Below are 17,429 nucleotides of genomic sequence, written 5' to 3'. Positions count from 1 at the left end.
TACTTTAACTATATTTGGATGATAATACTTTTGTACTTTTACTTGAGGAACATTTTGAATGCAGGACTTTTACTGAAACAGAGTATTACACTCTGGTACTTCTACTTTTACTCAAGTCCAAGATCTGAGTACTTAATAAAACACTTGGGTCACAGGTTCCTCAACAATGCAACATTTAAAATATACAACACATAAAACAAACAAAAAAGGTAAAAATAATGCAAGCTCAGGCATCACATACATCTCCAGGCAGAGTTAGAGTGAACTCACTTGACCCTGTGGAAGGCCAGCCTCCTCCTCAGAGATGACACCCGAGGGTGGCAGCCCCGCTTGACCCCTGCACCGCTCTGCACCATCGTGACCCGTTCATTAACCCCAGTTTCACTTTCTAACGCTCACTGGATGGGCCAGGACAGACAGACATCCTCTTCCTCGGCTTCTTTAAGTGGAACCTCTGGTTTCCTCTTCCTCTCACTCCTCACACACTTTAATTTGTTTTGTTGTGCACCTCCCTCCTTCCCCTCTCCTCCAACCATACCAAACCCTCTCCCCTCTCCCCCTCCCTCCTCCTTTTCAAGTGACCCATTTTTCGAGGCCGTCCATTTTATTTTTGATTCGCACCTGCTCACATTCTGCACAGTTGCAGGTACACTGCTGTCCTCCAGCCCACAGGAGACACTGCATCTGTCACAGGGAACATCATTCATCATGAGCTCTCAACCTGTGTTATGAGCTGTGTGTGTGTGTGTGTGTGTGTGTGTGTGTGTGTGTGTGTGTGTGTGTGTGTGTGTGTGTGTGTGTGTGTGTGTGTGTGTGTGTGTGTGTGTGTGTGTGTGAATGCATGCATGTTTTAGCTGTAATAGTCCATATGAGGATGGATCCTTTGTTATCCTCACAGTGGGGACCTTTCTATTGTTACAGCAAAGGAACAGTGCAGATACAATATTTAAAAAAAATAAAGAAACAAGATTGCAGCATTACAAAATAGTAAAAATATAAAAGTATGAAATGACCCAATATCAAAATTAATAAATTGTAAACAAAACAAATACGTGTATATTGCACATTGCAGTGTCATTATAATTTTACACGAGTATGGGTATTGCACAATTGTACCTATTATTTTCTTAGCAATGCTTACCATACTTCACTGATTAAATGTACCTTCATGTCAGAAGGTGAACAAATGGTGCAATACAGTATCATTAAATATGTTTGTTTAAAAAAAATTGCAAAAACTAATTGCAAGGTACTTTCTAAATATCAAATTATAATCATCTGTTCTAGGACCCCTCTTCGCACACACATGGATATTCAAGCAAACAAATAGGGCTGTAGTACACACACACCTTGTGGACGCACAAAACACACTTCAAGAGGCACACAACAGCAGCAGTAAGCACATTTGCATAAACATAAATCATTAACCTACCTTCATTTCCACCAGAGGAGACGTTGAAGGCAGCCATCCCATAAATAAATGCATCAGCTTTAGTGACTGCTGCACACTTGGCACAGCTCAGCAGCACGACATTAAAATCTCTAAGAACCACTGAACTTCCCCTTTAAAATGTTTGGTTGTATTCATATTTTATATAAATGGCCAACCTTTAGAACGGGACAAAGTAAAAGTATAAAATATAACATAATTTCTTTGAAAAGGTAGAATGAATGCCTGAGAGATACTGGGTTTCATTACATCTTAGCATAGAGGTTTAGAACTTAATGAAGACTCAGAGTCCTTATTTTTATTGTTGTAGTTATATCTACTTCTTTTAGATATTTAAGATACATAACCAGGAGTTGCTCCAGATGGCTCCAAATCCACACACTGTGTGTGAATGTGAGTCTCCCTAAGCAGGTGGCACCTTACATGGCTCTGTGTATAAATGTGGGAATGCTGAATTGTTAAAAACACTTGAAATCGTCACAAGACTGGAAATGTGATATATAAATGCAATCCATTTACCCTTTACTGAGAAAAACTACCGGGACATGACCTCGGTGTCCTCAGTAATTCTATCTGTTTAATGATACACGCTCCAGCACTCAGGTCCATGTTCCACCTGATCGATGTATTCCACGCACTTATGCTGAATCATTACTGATTACTCATCCGAATCGCTAAAATGCAGCTCTCTTCATAGTTCACTTTTCCTAAAAAATCCCCCAAATATTTACACAATAGAATTCAGTGCAGACCAAACATTTCTGATCAACTCTGCTGTGTGATGGTTAGCAAGATCTCTTCCTGCGCCCTCTTCCTGTTTTATACCATAAATAAACCTTGTGCTGTTCATGTCCATCGATCCAGTGTCACATTCAGTTGACGGCAGGGCTGGGGGTTGAATAGTTGCGTGTCTTACTCTTTGAAAGTCGTCATGCAATATGTTAAAATGAGTTTGCTTCGTAATATGATAAAATAATGTTAACACGCATGGCTCATAGTTTGTAAATCTGGGGCAGAAGAGACTTGTCTGCCAATGAAGCGACCATGTTCCTCTGTTTAAATAATTACACTGTTTAGAAATCACTACCTGCTGTTGGAGTCCTTTAACCTGGAAACAACTAACATGCTACTTGAAAAAATGAAAGGCTTAATATGAAGATTACTTCAACGTGTTGACTAAGTAAATTATATCTATACTGGTGTTTATTCCAGTTGAAGTATCAACTGTAAATATGTCACACAATTCCAACCTGCATGACGTCTTACAGCCTGAGCCGAGAGCCCTGAGGCTCTGTGACACAGAGGAGAGTTTATTGGTCCGAAGCCTTGAACTGCGGCAGGACAGGGAGCTAATGAAACACTGTCTCTTTGGGGCAATGATGTTCATGTTGGCAGGAAATCATTCAGATGCTTCTTAAAGAAGGTTTCTCCTTTCGACATGGCTACTGTGAAATTCTGCGCTGGACATTTAGACGCTATTGGGCTAAATAAATTAGGATAATCCTTTATTAATCTTTAGAGGGAAAATGTATAAATATATTTATATCTTTATTTGTTGGTTTCAATTTTTTCATGTATTTATACAAATATTTTTAATTTATTTTTATTTTTATTTTTTATTTTATTGGACATTATACGTTAACTTCACAAGTTTTTATAAATATCTTTATTTTAATTTATCTTTTTTTTTTTTTTTTTTCATATTTTCACTTTACTATGTTTATATAGTTTTATCCTTTTTTAAATTTTATTCTGAGACAAAACCAAATTCTCCAGGGATGAATACAATATTCTGAAAACGTGCAGGTAACTGTGATTTTTAGATTTTATATGTGCACTTATTAACTTTGTTTTTCTGATGAAGTAGGGCTCCACATTTAATAACTTTCTTAATAACTGTGTTGTGGCAATAAGCAGTTCGCCAGTCGTTCCTTTGTTTAATGAGCATTTCTGCTGAACTGGAACTCATAATCCTGCTCAGAGAAAGAGTCAGTCATGGTTTTATCACGCTGCAGAGGAGGAACACAAACCAGGGAGAGGCTGACCAGGATGAAAGCACAGGTGTGAGGGAAAATAGTCGCACACTCAATGATTAAAGAACTTACAAACGTTCCTTCTTTATCAAGCTGTTAATAGCCAGGCAGCTCTGCACTGAGGGTCTGTCCTCAGGCGGGGATTCATGTCCTGCTTCCTGTTACTGAAGTATCTCTGGCTGAATGAGAAGAAAATGGCTGAACCCAGGAGAACATATCTGCCCTCCATGCTGCCATGTTGCTAAATGTCAAAAGGTGACTCATGTACATAGTACCTTATAATAATGAACATTTATACAGCCATATTCATAAATGTAAAAACATTTACCCTTGATATAACCTGATTTATCTGTTAGAAACATTAACACATGTGTTACATTGACCCAAAACAGATTTTGACATTGCAAACCCATTTTTGTACTTGTCACACTGAAAAAATTGAAATATTGACTTTAATTAAACGTATTATGTCAACAGATTTCACATAACTGTATTAGGTGAGTCGAAAGCAATAATATCAAGTTTAAATACAAAATGTTAGGTTCAACTTAATACTATTGCTTTCAACTAACCTAATACAGTACATTTAATTCAAGTCAACGTTTCAGTTTTTTCAGTTTACCTTATATCTTTTCATCAATATCTCTTGATATTCTAATGATTGACAGTATTCCACTTGATATCATGTTTTATCTGTTTGTATAACTAACAACAATGGTGCAATAGCAGTCCTTCACCACTAGAGACCAACATTGGCTGCACTATGGATATTGAAACTTTAACTCTGGGCAATGAGTATATAACTCAATTGAACAAACCATGGTCAAACAGATGGCTGAAATATCAACACGTTGGAGGGTGTTTAAGTAATCTTTGAAGATAGTTTCTCTGTTGCCTACTGCATTACGCCCCTTTAACACTCATCAATGTTAGGTCAACAATCAACCTGTCAACATTACCTTGGATACACCATGGATGTTATAATAAGAACACCTCGGCATTATGAACGTGCCGGGCGGCGCGTTCATAATGCCGAGGAAAATAACTCTCAGAATAACGTTATTAGCACATTTTACAACTTGAGGACCGAATGTTTTTAAGGGCTATACAAATGTTCATACTGGGTAGTTTATTTAGTTTAAAAAAAATTATCCAACGATTTACAGATGTCTCTTTCCCAATGTTAGTCAATGGGAAAAAGTCTTTCCGAGCCCAGCGACTGATACGGAAGTGTAGTACCGCCATTTGGCCACAACGAATATTTTCCTCAGAGTCCGGCTCACTTCCTGGGGGCTTGGGATACACATGCAGCTGCTGAATAATGGGCGCCTTTGACCTTAAACCTCAGAGTTCAATATATCAGGTCCTGCTGTTGCTTTATGTCATGTTAATGGTTTCATTTTTAATCATTTTTAATCGACAGTGATTTACAGTGAACGTCATACAGTATGTGAAAGATTTTTTTTTCATAATTCAATTAAGTGATCTACTTTAGATATATATAAATATATATATTTAAAGGAGATGTACTTTTATATAAATGCACTTCTATACATCCGTTTTTAAGAAAACTATTTAAGGAAGTGTTCAGACCGGATTTTCCAATATATACTTTTTTTTTTAAATATTATAGAAAGAAATAACGAAAAACAACGTCATAACAACAATATACGTAAGTCTGCTGTTAGATGAAGAATACCACTTCAAATAAATGAAGTTTGGCGATATCAGCCTGCTATATCAACATTTTTCGATGTGTGATTATGCCACAAAACTACTTGGTTCGATTTAGGAAAAGGATCAGCAATTACTCAAGTTTTAAGGCATACTGTAGGACCAAGCTATTAAAATTGCCTTCCGGTTTCACACAGGTTTTTATTGGTTATATTCCTTTGTCTTTAGAGAATAAGCAGAATAGAGCCCTTACACAGCTTCTTCTTAGATGCAGTACCCTTTGAATCTGTGTCTCAGTGGAGCAGTATGGTTTATATAGCTGGGTGGGGTAAAAATCTAACAAAGATTACATTTTTTGACCAAGAAAAAAACTAGGTCCATGTATAGTCTTTAAGAAGCAGTTGAAATCTCTGGATGAAACTCAGTAGACCTGCAGTTAAAAGTGTCTCACTATTCAACACTCATCATCAAGTTCAACATTGAATGTCATTATGGCCAACTTTAATATTCAAGATTTACATGTGGTAATCTGAGTTCAACAGGACAATTTCCTGTCGTATTCCATCCTGCAGTATTATGTACTCTTATGTAGAAGCATCCATTAATACAGCACAGAGCTGCATGGCTGCTTCTGATAAAACCACGACAGTTTCTCTCACTGCACAGGACTGTTGCTTCCAGTCCAGTAGAAATGCCGATTCAAAAACAATTAATTGGGAAATTGCTTATTGTCAGAGTATCCTGCCACCCAGAGAAGACCATTCCTGTTAAAAGATGCTGCTACATCAAACTAGCCCATGAATCCTTTCCAGGATGCTGAAGAGCAGTCAGAATGTATTTTATTTCCATCCAACCATTTGTTTAGGCCCAGTTATTGTCTGATAAGCAGAGCAAGCTCCTTTATTTAATAGTAGCCACTTAAAAACACAAACTAGGCAGACTGTTTAAAGGAAAAGTGTGTTGTTGTGCCAGGAATAAAGACAGTAACTCTCTGTGTATCTCCATTCAAAGTTTTATTTTTTTATAAAAGAACAAAAGAAACAAAAAAACAGCACTGAGTTTCTGTACAAATATTACTCTTTCACCCAAGCAGAGGACTACATAAATGTATTTTTTTTTCAAGCCCACATCAAAATAAAAGCCTGATATTAATATCATAAGAGACAGTGTCCCCTCTCCTGCGGTGTGTTCACTGTACAGTGAGGACTTTCATATTTACATAAAGAAGTTTCAAGAGGGTACAAATAACTTTGTGGTGAATGCATACAATAAACAAATCCAGAAATGGAAACCAAAAAATATAGATTTATGAATTTACAGATGAATTTCTATGACCATTATATTTTATATCTAAAGGAGTATCATTTATATTCTATATAAGCATTGAGGCAACACAATAATACAACTCTTCCTATAGTTTAGTATCTGTAACATGCATATAACCATCATTCCTCAGCTTTTATTGGTGGATTTTACCCCATAGATTTCTAATAACTTTACATTGTAGGTATCGTAGGACCCCCGGAGGCCCCATTGCATTGATAATGGTGCTTCTTTCCAGTTAAAATGGACATGAATAGAGATATGAGCCTGTAGGTTTTCAACAGAACAAAAGACTATCACTGAAAATGTGACGAATTCCGAACCTGAAGGACAAAAAGAGAGAAGTTGAAAAAGTTTAATAATTCGGACCCCTGCACAGCTAAATGTAGGATTGTCTGTTTGTGAAAAGACATAAATAGTCATACACATCCCCCTAATATAACATCAAACAGGTGTGTGGGGGGGATCTGGGGCTATTCAACCCTCTGAAAAGCCATTCTGATGGAGTGTACTGGCCCCTTAACACGTATAATTGTAAATAAGCAAAAGAATATCCACAGAGAAAAATTGGCATCTCTATCTAGCTTCCTTTTAATGGCCGATGTCTGGAGTGATGAGTTGGAGTTCATCCAGTTAGGATGACGCATCTTATTCTTGCTAGGTTTTATCCAAATGTGGTACTCCCACTACATCTTCACTAAATGTGTGTTGATAGGGAAAGATGGAAATAATACCTCTCTAAGGTCTATGAAAAGTAGAGAAAAACTATTATTTCTGTGTGAATATCCTTGAAACTTTAAAAGAGCTAACACAGCCTCCAGTTCTGGCTTCCAGTTGTTGATGTATGTGTGTATGAATATGTTGAGTACCATTACAACATATTCTGTGAAATAGAAGTCATGTACATCCGTTTCATCCAATGATATTTTTCTGCTTTTGTGGTGTTTAACTTCAGTGAATGCAATCCTTTGGCTATGGAAAAAGGCTTTTTTTGTTCCTAAATATTGATTGAATTGCTTTCTCACAAAAAAAGCTAATGTTTAATCTAAACTTTACTGAATGCAGTGGAATGTTATAAATACTTTCAGTGATGACATGCACTGAAGTTGGAAAAAGAAGTAGACGATACTAAAAGCAGTATTCCTATGCTCATCAGTCTTCAGGTGGGCTACGTTTAAACAATCACTCTACAGTCAGAGGTGTGGTAACACCAGCATAATCTGATATTAGGTCAAATGGAATCATACGTGTCTAAGGCCCCGTCCACACGGAGACGAAACGGATGTTATCCGCGATAGTTCTTTATCGTATGGACGGTTCGTCCACACGAGGCCGTAACGGAACCGCGGAAACGGGGTCATCAAACGATAACGCATCCCAAAGTGGGAAGGTCCGGTAACATAATGCTTGCGGCACCGTGTGTACGCCCCAAACGATCATAGCCCCGCCTCTCCCACCTCTCCTGCTCACCCCGCGTCATTGCTGATGCGTTTCGCAACAACAATGGCGGATCACAGGGTTGCGTTCATGCTCCAGACGCTACTGACCATGATAAAGATTTTAGGGCAACATTTACAGCCGTGTTGACGGGGCCTAGGTCATTAGACAATAACTTTGGCTTGGAACTCTACAGTTACAAAGCTCTGTCCTTGGATGAAGGTTATCTATAACATCAGCCACCATGCAAATAATCAAGATCAGCGTCATGGGAGAAGAGCAAGATGGTGGTGAGAATCACAAGACTAGTTGAAAGGGGAAAAGGGATAAAAGGCAGATTACGCATTGAAGGGAAGGAATGTGATTGAAGACTGAGGAACGGAGAAGGATCAGTATTGTCCTCTGCTGAATGGAAGATGAGGCACAAGGGCGGGATATATTCTATGTGCGGCTGTCTGTCTGCGGGCTGTGGCTGGTATGCAGGAGGTCAGATATAAATGGAGCCCTCCCAGCTAACGTACATTAACTGATTAGTGTTATCCTCCCTGTGAAGGATTTGCAATGTGTTGTCAAAAGAACTGTTTGATCATCACAACAAGCATGGACATGACCAAAGGCACTCTTTAGAGATCATTATTTTAGTTATGTATTAAGAGTGCACAAGGTAATTTACTCTCAATATAAATGATTCAATGAGTGATATAATACTCAACTGAATTCAAAGCAAAGATTTTAACATGGGACTAACTTAATGCTGAGAAAAACACTGTATATAACACATATCATATAGCATCACATTCATACAGTTTTATACTCTCGGATTAAAAAAGAAGTTATACTTTACACAAAAATGAGCAAATTAAAATTAAATCATCACAATGTGGCACTTTCGCAGTCAGGCCTTTACCTAACCCTGTAGCAATCAAAAATATAAGTGCTCAATGATCCTGAACATTTACTTCCCCCAAAAAACACACACACTTCTCTGAACTCTCTCCGACATGGAGGGTATGAATAGTGTCCCATATGAATCTACACTTAAACTACACTGAAACTGGGAGATGTGCACAAGTACATGATTCATCAGAGGAGGCGGTGAAGTAGGGAATCATGTATGTCCTTACTACAATATGTGTCACATGTATGGATGGATATGTGAAATGTCCAGATAAAGTCTGTTTATACAATCAGACACATTCATCCGGTTTATATACTGTAACAAGGTACGGTTAAACTACTTTCATCAGTTCAGTCACTTGCAACAGGTGTAGAGTGGTGTATTGTATGTAAGAAGGTCTTCAAGGTTGTTCCTTTTTTCTATTCCCTTTGGAACTAACCTTTTCATGTGTATCTGTGAACAGTTGACTGCAAAAAGAACGAAGTAGTAATCTAATAATTTTATCAAATGTCACTCTGGCTCACGGTTTTGACTTCACCTTATTTCATAAACTCATCCCATTTGTTCGTGGTTCAATCCTCTAATTTAATGTCCACTAGAAAGCAAACGGTGAGAATTAATCTAAATAATATAATTATGAGAGTCTAACTCTTGGGTTCAGCTATAGTGGCAGTGTCCTGAGGCTGCCATGGTCTTTTCTTCTGTGTCACATCTTCTAAACAGTCTGGAAGGCCTTGCTTTGGGCAGGGATCATGACAGGAGTGGCCCCCATGCGGCTCAGGTTTGCAGGACTCAGTTTAGGGGGGGGGCTGGGCTTGCTGTTGGAGGTAGAAATGGAGGTTGGTGTTGAACGGGGTTCGGGAGTCTTGAGAATGGACTGAGTGTAGCCAGGTGGAGACTGTGGGAAGTTTGAGGCATGACAGTTTTCTTTGAGCGCCGCCACAGCAGGAACACAGGCTCGCTGGCCTCGGAGCCCCATGTTGTGCACCATGGACTGAGTGGAGGAGGTGCCTGAGCGAGAGCTGCCAGAGCGGGATGAAGACAGGGAGTTGGGCTTCACCAGTTTGGCTTTGGGAGCCTCTGCATCCTCCCTGAAATGACCACATGGTTGCATGATTTCCAGTTATCACATGCACAATCTCAAGTTATGTGTTTATGAAGACAATAGAAGTTTGTTTGCTTTCAACCCTCTTTTGGCTGGCTACATTATTGATAGGTAGAGACCCCCAGCAGCCTGCATTATTCATCCGGACACTTGCAAATTGCTAACAGTGATTGTTGAGGTTGTGTATGCAAACAAAGAAATAACTAATTGAAAACTAATTATGTTTTAACAAATGGTGCTAACATTTCATGCAGCATTTAGGGAATCATCTCCATGAAGTTCTGGTTGCCCACTTTTGGAACATGGGCAGTCGGACACTTCACTACTCCAGAAGTGCTTTGATGATAGTGCTAAAAGAGTATACCTGATTTCATTTGGGGTCTCTTCTTCTTCATATTTCTTGTTATCCTTTTTTCGAAACACCAACCAGACGATGAGGATGATTAGGAGGACACCAAAAGACACGCCAACCACCGCCCCTGCTACCACACCCATTCCCCTTACATCTACACACACACAATCACACAAAACACACACAGACAGAAAGTTTGATTAGAAAGAGTATACTGACATTAGGCCTAGAAGGGAAATTGATATTTCTATATCCGCCTTATATAAATAATGGCTGCAATCGTTCTGTGTTGCTATATTTACAGATCTAACCAAGGCATTTGATACACTAAATGGGCCCATGTTAACTAACTTCCTGAATAAGGTTGGTACCAGTTGTAAAGTTGCTAGTTGTTTTCAGAGTTGTTTAACTGATTACATGAAATTTGATCAGTTTGGTTTCTGATCCTGTTGTGATACAGAAGGGGGTTCCCCAAGGATCTATCGTGGGGCATCTAGTTTTTCCATAATGCGATCACATTTGTGTCTACATAAAACACTCAATGTAGCATATGTATTCTGATGATACGGTGCCGCATTGCAGCATGCTTTGAATCATTTGAAACTGCTTTTAATGCAAACTAAATTAATACTATGTTCATTTTTTACACCTAGGAATACTAAGGAAAATTCCCTCTCTATTAGCACCCTAAATTTAAGACAGGAATAAACCTGTAATCAGACTACAGTGATAGCATTTAAAGAATTGCTTGTCACACTACTTTGGCTTTACTTTACCCTCTTTCTCATGCTGCTTTGTGATATATGTCAAACTCAATCTACAGGATTCATTACTGTCCATTGGTTGGATGGTCTTTACTTACTACTGAACGCACAGGTCTTTACTTACCAAGCACAGGAATCAACACTGGTATCATTCTTAAGTAAAGACCATTCTGGGCAGGTTATTAATTCACATTACGAACGAAATACCTATGATCTTCAATCCAATAAATGGCTGGGCTTGAAAGTTCTATGTGTGGACTGACAATGAAGAAGGGGTCTTCCTTAGCCCTTTGTCTCAAAATGACCTCCAGAATACACTTACACTAGAAACCCTCATCTCTCTGGACACTTTTAAGTGATGGTTGGCTGAGGTTTTTGTCACAGTGTTCTTGTTCTCTTCTTAATGCATCATCTATGCATGTGAAATGTTTTACTGTAACAAAACTGTCTTCTTCGTCAGATCGCTATTGTAAGAGAGATTTCATCAAAATCAGTTTTATCTGTTTAAAAAACCATTCAATTAATTAATTAAATATTAGAGACATACTTTTAAAGAATCCTTTTTTCCCAGAATTGTAAAAAGCAGAAACAGATTGGACCTCATGTCCCAATAAATACACTTTTATTTGCTGGTGCTTTACTTCCTGACATCCCGCCTTTAGAGGTCTTTGGGCTTAGTGTCGTACCACTTGGGGTAAACTGGTGATTGAGTTGGTGATTGATGGATCTAATCAATAGTAAGGGCAGTAAATCATGCAGGTGACAGCAGCAGTTTGCAATATAGCTGTTGTTTATGGCGAGTGGTCGCCAGTCATATACAGTACTATATTTACAAGACTACCCTTGAGGGTCCTAAAATGATAAAATTGGCTAAATCAACAAGTCCTTTTGTAAGATATTGTTGGATTAGAGCGTGTTCAAAACAAACCCACTATTTTCTTAAATAGGATTTAATCAGGTTTGCTGATTAAATCCTATGACATCCAAAACAATCTTGGATTTTACATTCCAATGATTATTTCAGTAGCTTTGATCAGTTTACCATTGTTAAAGTTATTATTGTCTATGGGGTTTTAGATTAATTTTAGTCGTCACATGTCCATATCTTCCAAATTGGTTGAGATCAGCCTGGAAGATAAGCTCCTGAAGTTCCATGAAAACAAATCAAATCTTCAAATCATAGTGTAGTTATATTGTCTAGAAATGATTAAAAAACACATAATAGAGCAATACACTGGGTGACATGTTCATTCATTACCATAAACACAGAACACTGTAGTTTATTTTAACTAAAGTGCACACTTTCCTGCTGCCTGACTGGATCATTACACCTGTATTATTCCACCACAGAAAATAGACCCCACAAATAACTCTTTTGAGAAATAAACTAAATATTTGTGAAGTATTTTAAATGATTTATTTATGTCTTTCCCTGGTCTTGACAATAAGAAAAAAATATCCTCGCCCTTATTTTTGAAATGTCATTGTAAGTACAACTAAATATGGTGGGGCGTAAAGTTTAAAGTGCTTCCAAAACCTGACTTTTAGTCAGCCACGCATTGATTTGGTGAAATCGCAGGTGATGATTATTTGTAAAAATCATTTGTTGGTTTTCAGATGCTGCGTGAACAATGGGTGTGAAAGCTGCATCCTTTTCTGAATGCACATTTGTGGATGTATTGTTGTTTCAGTGTTCACTAGGGTTTCCACTCACAGTGCAGCTTGACCTCCACCATGCAGCTGTCTTCTCCCACATCGTTGCTTGCCGTGCACTTGTAGACCCCGGTGCTCTCCTTCGTCAAGTTCTTCAACGTCACAATCTCTGGGTTTTTCAAATCTGATTGTACCAAAAAGGAAAAAAAAAGTATTCATGGCGTGTATTAATTTCCTGGTCTAAAAGACTGAATGTGTTTTGAATATAATGCTTATTGAGTTAACAGAGCTGTCTGACTGATTCTGACTGGTTTTGTCCCCTTTTGAAGATATATACTGTATGTTAATGACTAGCCAGAAGAACCATCAATTAAAAAAGAAAAAAAATGAGGGGACAGAACCTCTATTTAACCTATAACAGTTGACTGCCCCCGAGTCAGCAGAAAAAGCAATAAAGTCAAAGAGCTGAAATATGTCCGCACAGTCCAGCGATCTCAAACTGAATCCCTGTCCACCAGTGTTTTTGCCTTCAAAGCTGATAAAGAGAGACACTCCACACTCAGCTGATAAATCACAACCCTTTCACTACTACAAATCTGTCACATTGCCTAGTGTTCTCTCTTTCTTTTTCTTTTTTGCTGAAGCATTTATTTTGGATTGAACTCTGAGATTTTAAACAATGCAAAATGAAATACAATTTCTGATACAAAAAATAAATTCCAGAAATAATATTCCTGTTAAGCTAGTTCAAGTGCTGTCTTATAGCAAACCAGGGCTGTCCCAATATATTTTCCCAACATTTCTGGCATGTATGTTTGTTTATTTAGTTTTTGCAGTATTGTGTGGTCAGTAGTTTATTGTGTGTAAAATGTATGTGTTTTGGTGTCGTGCATTCCTATATTATACATTTAAAAGCCCAACTTGGTACAGGAGTTGAAAATAGGCAATAGATAAAAACTGTCTGTGCTTGACATTACAGAGCTGCTGCAAATTGTCCAAATCAAATCAAAATACCGTCAAATAGAACCTACAGACGTGTGAGCAGACTTACCCACTAGGGCCATTGAAGGCAGCTTCCCACCATATTTGCCCTTGTCCACAACCCTCTCCCATTTGTAGTGGAGGGGATCAGATCCGTCCGCAGACTTGCAGCTCATCTTGACATCCCCCCCCTCCAACAGTTTCCCCTCCATCCAGCACCGCGGCTTGGACGGCTTTACTGCAGAGAGACAATCAGATACAAGCACAGATATTCTTACACAATGTCTCCTCAGCTCGTTTTCCAAACAAGATTGGTGCTCTCCACAGGGGGCTGAAGCATAATGAGACTGTATGTAAGTGGAGATTTGTGTTTATTAGATTTGTGTTGCACTACATCCTTGTATATTATGTTTGATGCTAGTTTTATACTTGGACTTCTGTTCATAGTGGGAAATACATAACTAATTAGTCCTGTTAGCCATACAGGGCTTCACTCAGCTGATCAGTCCCAAATACGATAAGATAAGATAACATGGACCTTTATTAATCCCCGTGGGGAAATTCAGTTGTACAAGCAGCAACAGGGTAAGTGTGAAAAACAGGACACAGATTCACACAGATTAACAAAATAAAAAATAAAATCAAGAATTTTTTTAAAATAATAGTGATAATAATAATAAAAGACTATGAAATAGGAGATGAGTAAAAATAAGAGTAAAGTAACTGTCAGCATATATACATATTTGGGCATATACATTTTGAAGTATGAAATGAGTTAAAGTGACAAGTGAAAATGGACATCTGTACATATAGTGACATATCTATCTAAATATTTGGTCTACTACTAATATATTAACATGGTTTGTGGAAACAGTGTATATTTATGTCCAGTGATTTAAAACAAAAATGTTTTTACATTATTGACTCCTTGTTTTGCATGGCTACAGGCACAAAGGACTGTCTGAGGCGCTTGGTGCTGTGTCGTGGAGGGATGAGTCTGTGGCTGAACGTACTCCGCATCTTCACAAATACGATCTTCAGTGTTGACATCAAGAGGTTGTTACCTAATAATGTTGGTCTCAAAGTGGAGCTTAAGGTAGTTTTCTCCAACGTGTCAAGGCAACATGGGCAGCTTTGGAGGTCTACCATCATTCTTTTTTGTAGCGTTTTATTGTTGAGTTAAGTGAATACATCTGAGCAATGTTGCAGTGGTGAGGATCAGAATCAGAGGGGCTTTGCTTGTGACAAGGACAACAATAAAGGATGTTTTACAAGTCCATTTACAGCAGTGGAATTGGTTTATTTAAAAAAAAAATCTGAGATAGGTCAGGTGGTTTAGAGGACTTACAGTACAAACTGTATATGTACCAGTGAAGAATTGAGGTTGAATTCATTGTAAAGGAGAGTTGATTTGGTGCTGCACCTCAGGATCATGTGATTATTCCCTGTAAATGCAGTAAAGTCTGCTCTATTTTAACTTTGTTTGTCTACTTTCTCTTAAAAAGGACTAAAACTGTGGCTGGGCCATATGACATATATCTTCTTTTACGATATAGGGAATTAAACAATTTACAGTATATCACAATATAGCATTTTTTCAGGTAACTCATTTATTAGTGACTTTATAGACAAACAATTTGTAAATATAGCCCTAGCCTAGTGATAGAAACGAAAATGTAAATGATATGTATGATAGACATTTCTATCTGGTTTTGACAATATGATGTGTACAGTATGATTTCATATTACGCAGCCCTAACCAAGACCAACTATTTGTTTCTAGAAAGTATCTTTCAGACAGCAGTTCATATAAACTCACGATACACCAAGCAGCACATTTGATCTAGTTCTTAAAAATTATGATTTTCAAGATTTTCTTGAAGTGACTATAACATGAAATCATAACTAGCCGGCAGGACAAAAAGAAGGTGTTAGCATCAACAAGTGGTTGTGGATAAAAAAGAGAGAGGGGGGAGCTTTCCCTTCAGGGAGGGCGGCTCTATTGTGGAACTTTCTGACCTTGTATGATTGCAGTCAACCATTTGAATCTTGAGCTGTTGTGACATATTTAGGATGAGAGGGAGACCTGCGACAGCCTCTCAGAACAGTGTTGTTGGCTTTCTTTGCCTTCAGTGCATCACACTTCATCTGCTCATACACAAGAAAACCCACTCTGACAATTCCAATATTCAATCAGCAAAGCGATTTCATTGGCTGTCACCTGCGTCACTGCTCCAATGTTAATCTGACTGCTAGAATTGACTGCAGCTGTAAGTGTCTGAATCACGTTTAATATATAGGAAGCAGATTTGATGTAAAGCACTGCAGACACGGCTGAACTTAATACAAATGCCTTTAGTGCTTTAGTAACTTTTTCCATTTAAAAAAGGATATACTGTGGGGTGGAATGGCACTGCTGTGAGAAGTGACTTGATGCTTAATGTGTGAAGGTTAAGCTGCCTCTGGGAAACGCAGACTGGAAGGGGATGCAATAAATAATTTAAAAAGGGATAGCAGGACAATCTGCTGGGGTTTGTTTATTCCAGTGATGTATTGGATAGTAAAGATGTTTTCTCTTCTTATGGAACTGTATGCATTATAGATGTACTGCGATCTTTTTCAGATTTAATACCAACAGTTTGAGCAATCAATGAGAGCAGATCGTGAGCAGATCATATGTGTACAGAACAACATGCTGATCATAATACTCTGACATGCCTATGCAGTGTGTGGGATTAAACCACTGCCCCTCTGATTGATAGATTAGCTATCAACCCTCTGAGCCACCACATACACAAAATATATATTTTACATAGGTGAAAAAAATACATTTACTTAGTTGAGTACAATTTTGATACTTTACTTACGTATTTCCATGTGATACTACTTTATTTTTTTCTCCACTACATTTCTATAGCCTTAGCTTTAGTTACTCATTACTTTCCAGGTTCAGATTATAAACTAATACATCATATAAATAAACTCATAAAATAACCAGCAGAATTGTATAAAGCAATACAAATTAGCTCCACGTTTACCAACTGCGATTAACACATTAATGCATCAATATTCATATTCCAGTGATTTAATATATGTGATTCTAAAATAGGCTATATACTAGGGGTGCACCGAATGGGTAATTCTTGGCCGAAACCGATACCGAAAATAGGAAACAGTTGGCCGAAAACCGAAAGCCGAAAGGCCGAAAATGATTAATAGAAATATATAATGTATACATTTTTTACCAATGTTGTTCAGCTGCCTGATTATGGAAAGATAAATGATTATGGCAAAACTTAACTTAAATAATAATCACTATTATGGGTCCATAAAACATTTATTCAGCACTTTTGAATGCATACAGTACATTAATTCCAAGTCAAGTGCATTTTCTTTTCTCTGTAGAATAACTACAACAAAGTGCATTCAGAACAAAGCCAAGGTGCTTTAAAACTGCATAAACATCTAGGCCAGTAGGCCTACAACAAAATAGTGTAAATAAAGACTAACAGCCAGGCCTTCAACAACAACAAATGCACCTATAAGTGCATGCATACAAATGTGCAAACTGGATAAATCCACATGAATGTAACTATTTACAAATGAAATTACAATTGAATGTCAAGAATCTGTAAATAAGGCTGTCTGTCCTCATAAGCAAAGTAGTAAACATTGTATAAAGATACATAAAGTGAAAACTGGATACAAAATCCACAATCAATTACAAATTAAATTACAATTTCAAGAATCTGCAAATAA

The 17,429-nt window shown here is 37.8% G+C and overlaps 1 protein-coding gene across 1 annotated transcript; it reads right to left on the bottom strand.

Annotated features, from left to right (window-relative positions):
• Positions 1-9,530: 9,530 nt before the first annotated feature.
• On the bottom strand, positions 9,531-14,690 carry LOC104967439 (CXADR-like membrane protein). Its single transcript, XM_010796890.1, has 5 exons — positions 14,684-14,690; positions 13,741-13,908; positions 12,751-12,873; positions 10,285-10,426; positions 9,531-9,906 (listed from the first exon to the last, which is right to left on the bottom strand). Exons 1-5 carry the CDS (start codon positions 14,688-14,690, stop codon positions 9,531-9,533), a joined length of 816 nt encoding a protein of 271 aa, XP_010795192.1.
• Between the last annotated feature and the right edge of the window lie 2,739 nt (positions 14,691-17,429).

The sequence above is a fragment of the Notothenia coriiceps genome, unplaced genomic scaffold, assembly GCF_000735185.1.
Source record: "Notothenia coriiceps isolate Sejong01 unplaced genomic scaffold, NC01 NC01_scaffold00002398, whole genome shotgun sequence".
NCBI lineage: Eukaryota > Metazoa > Chordata > Actinopteri > Perciformes > Nototheniidae > Notothenia > Notothenia coriiceps.
This window is presented reverse-complemented; position numbering and strand designations above follow the sequence as displayed.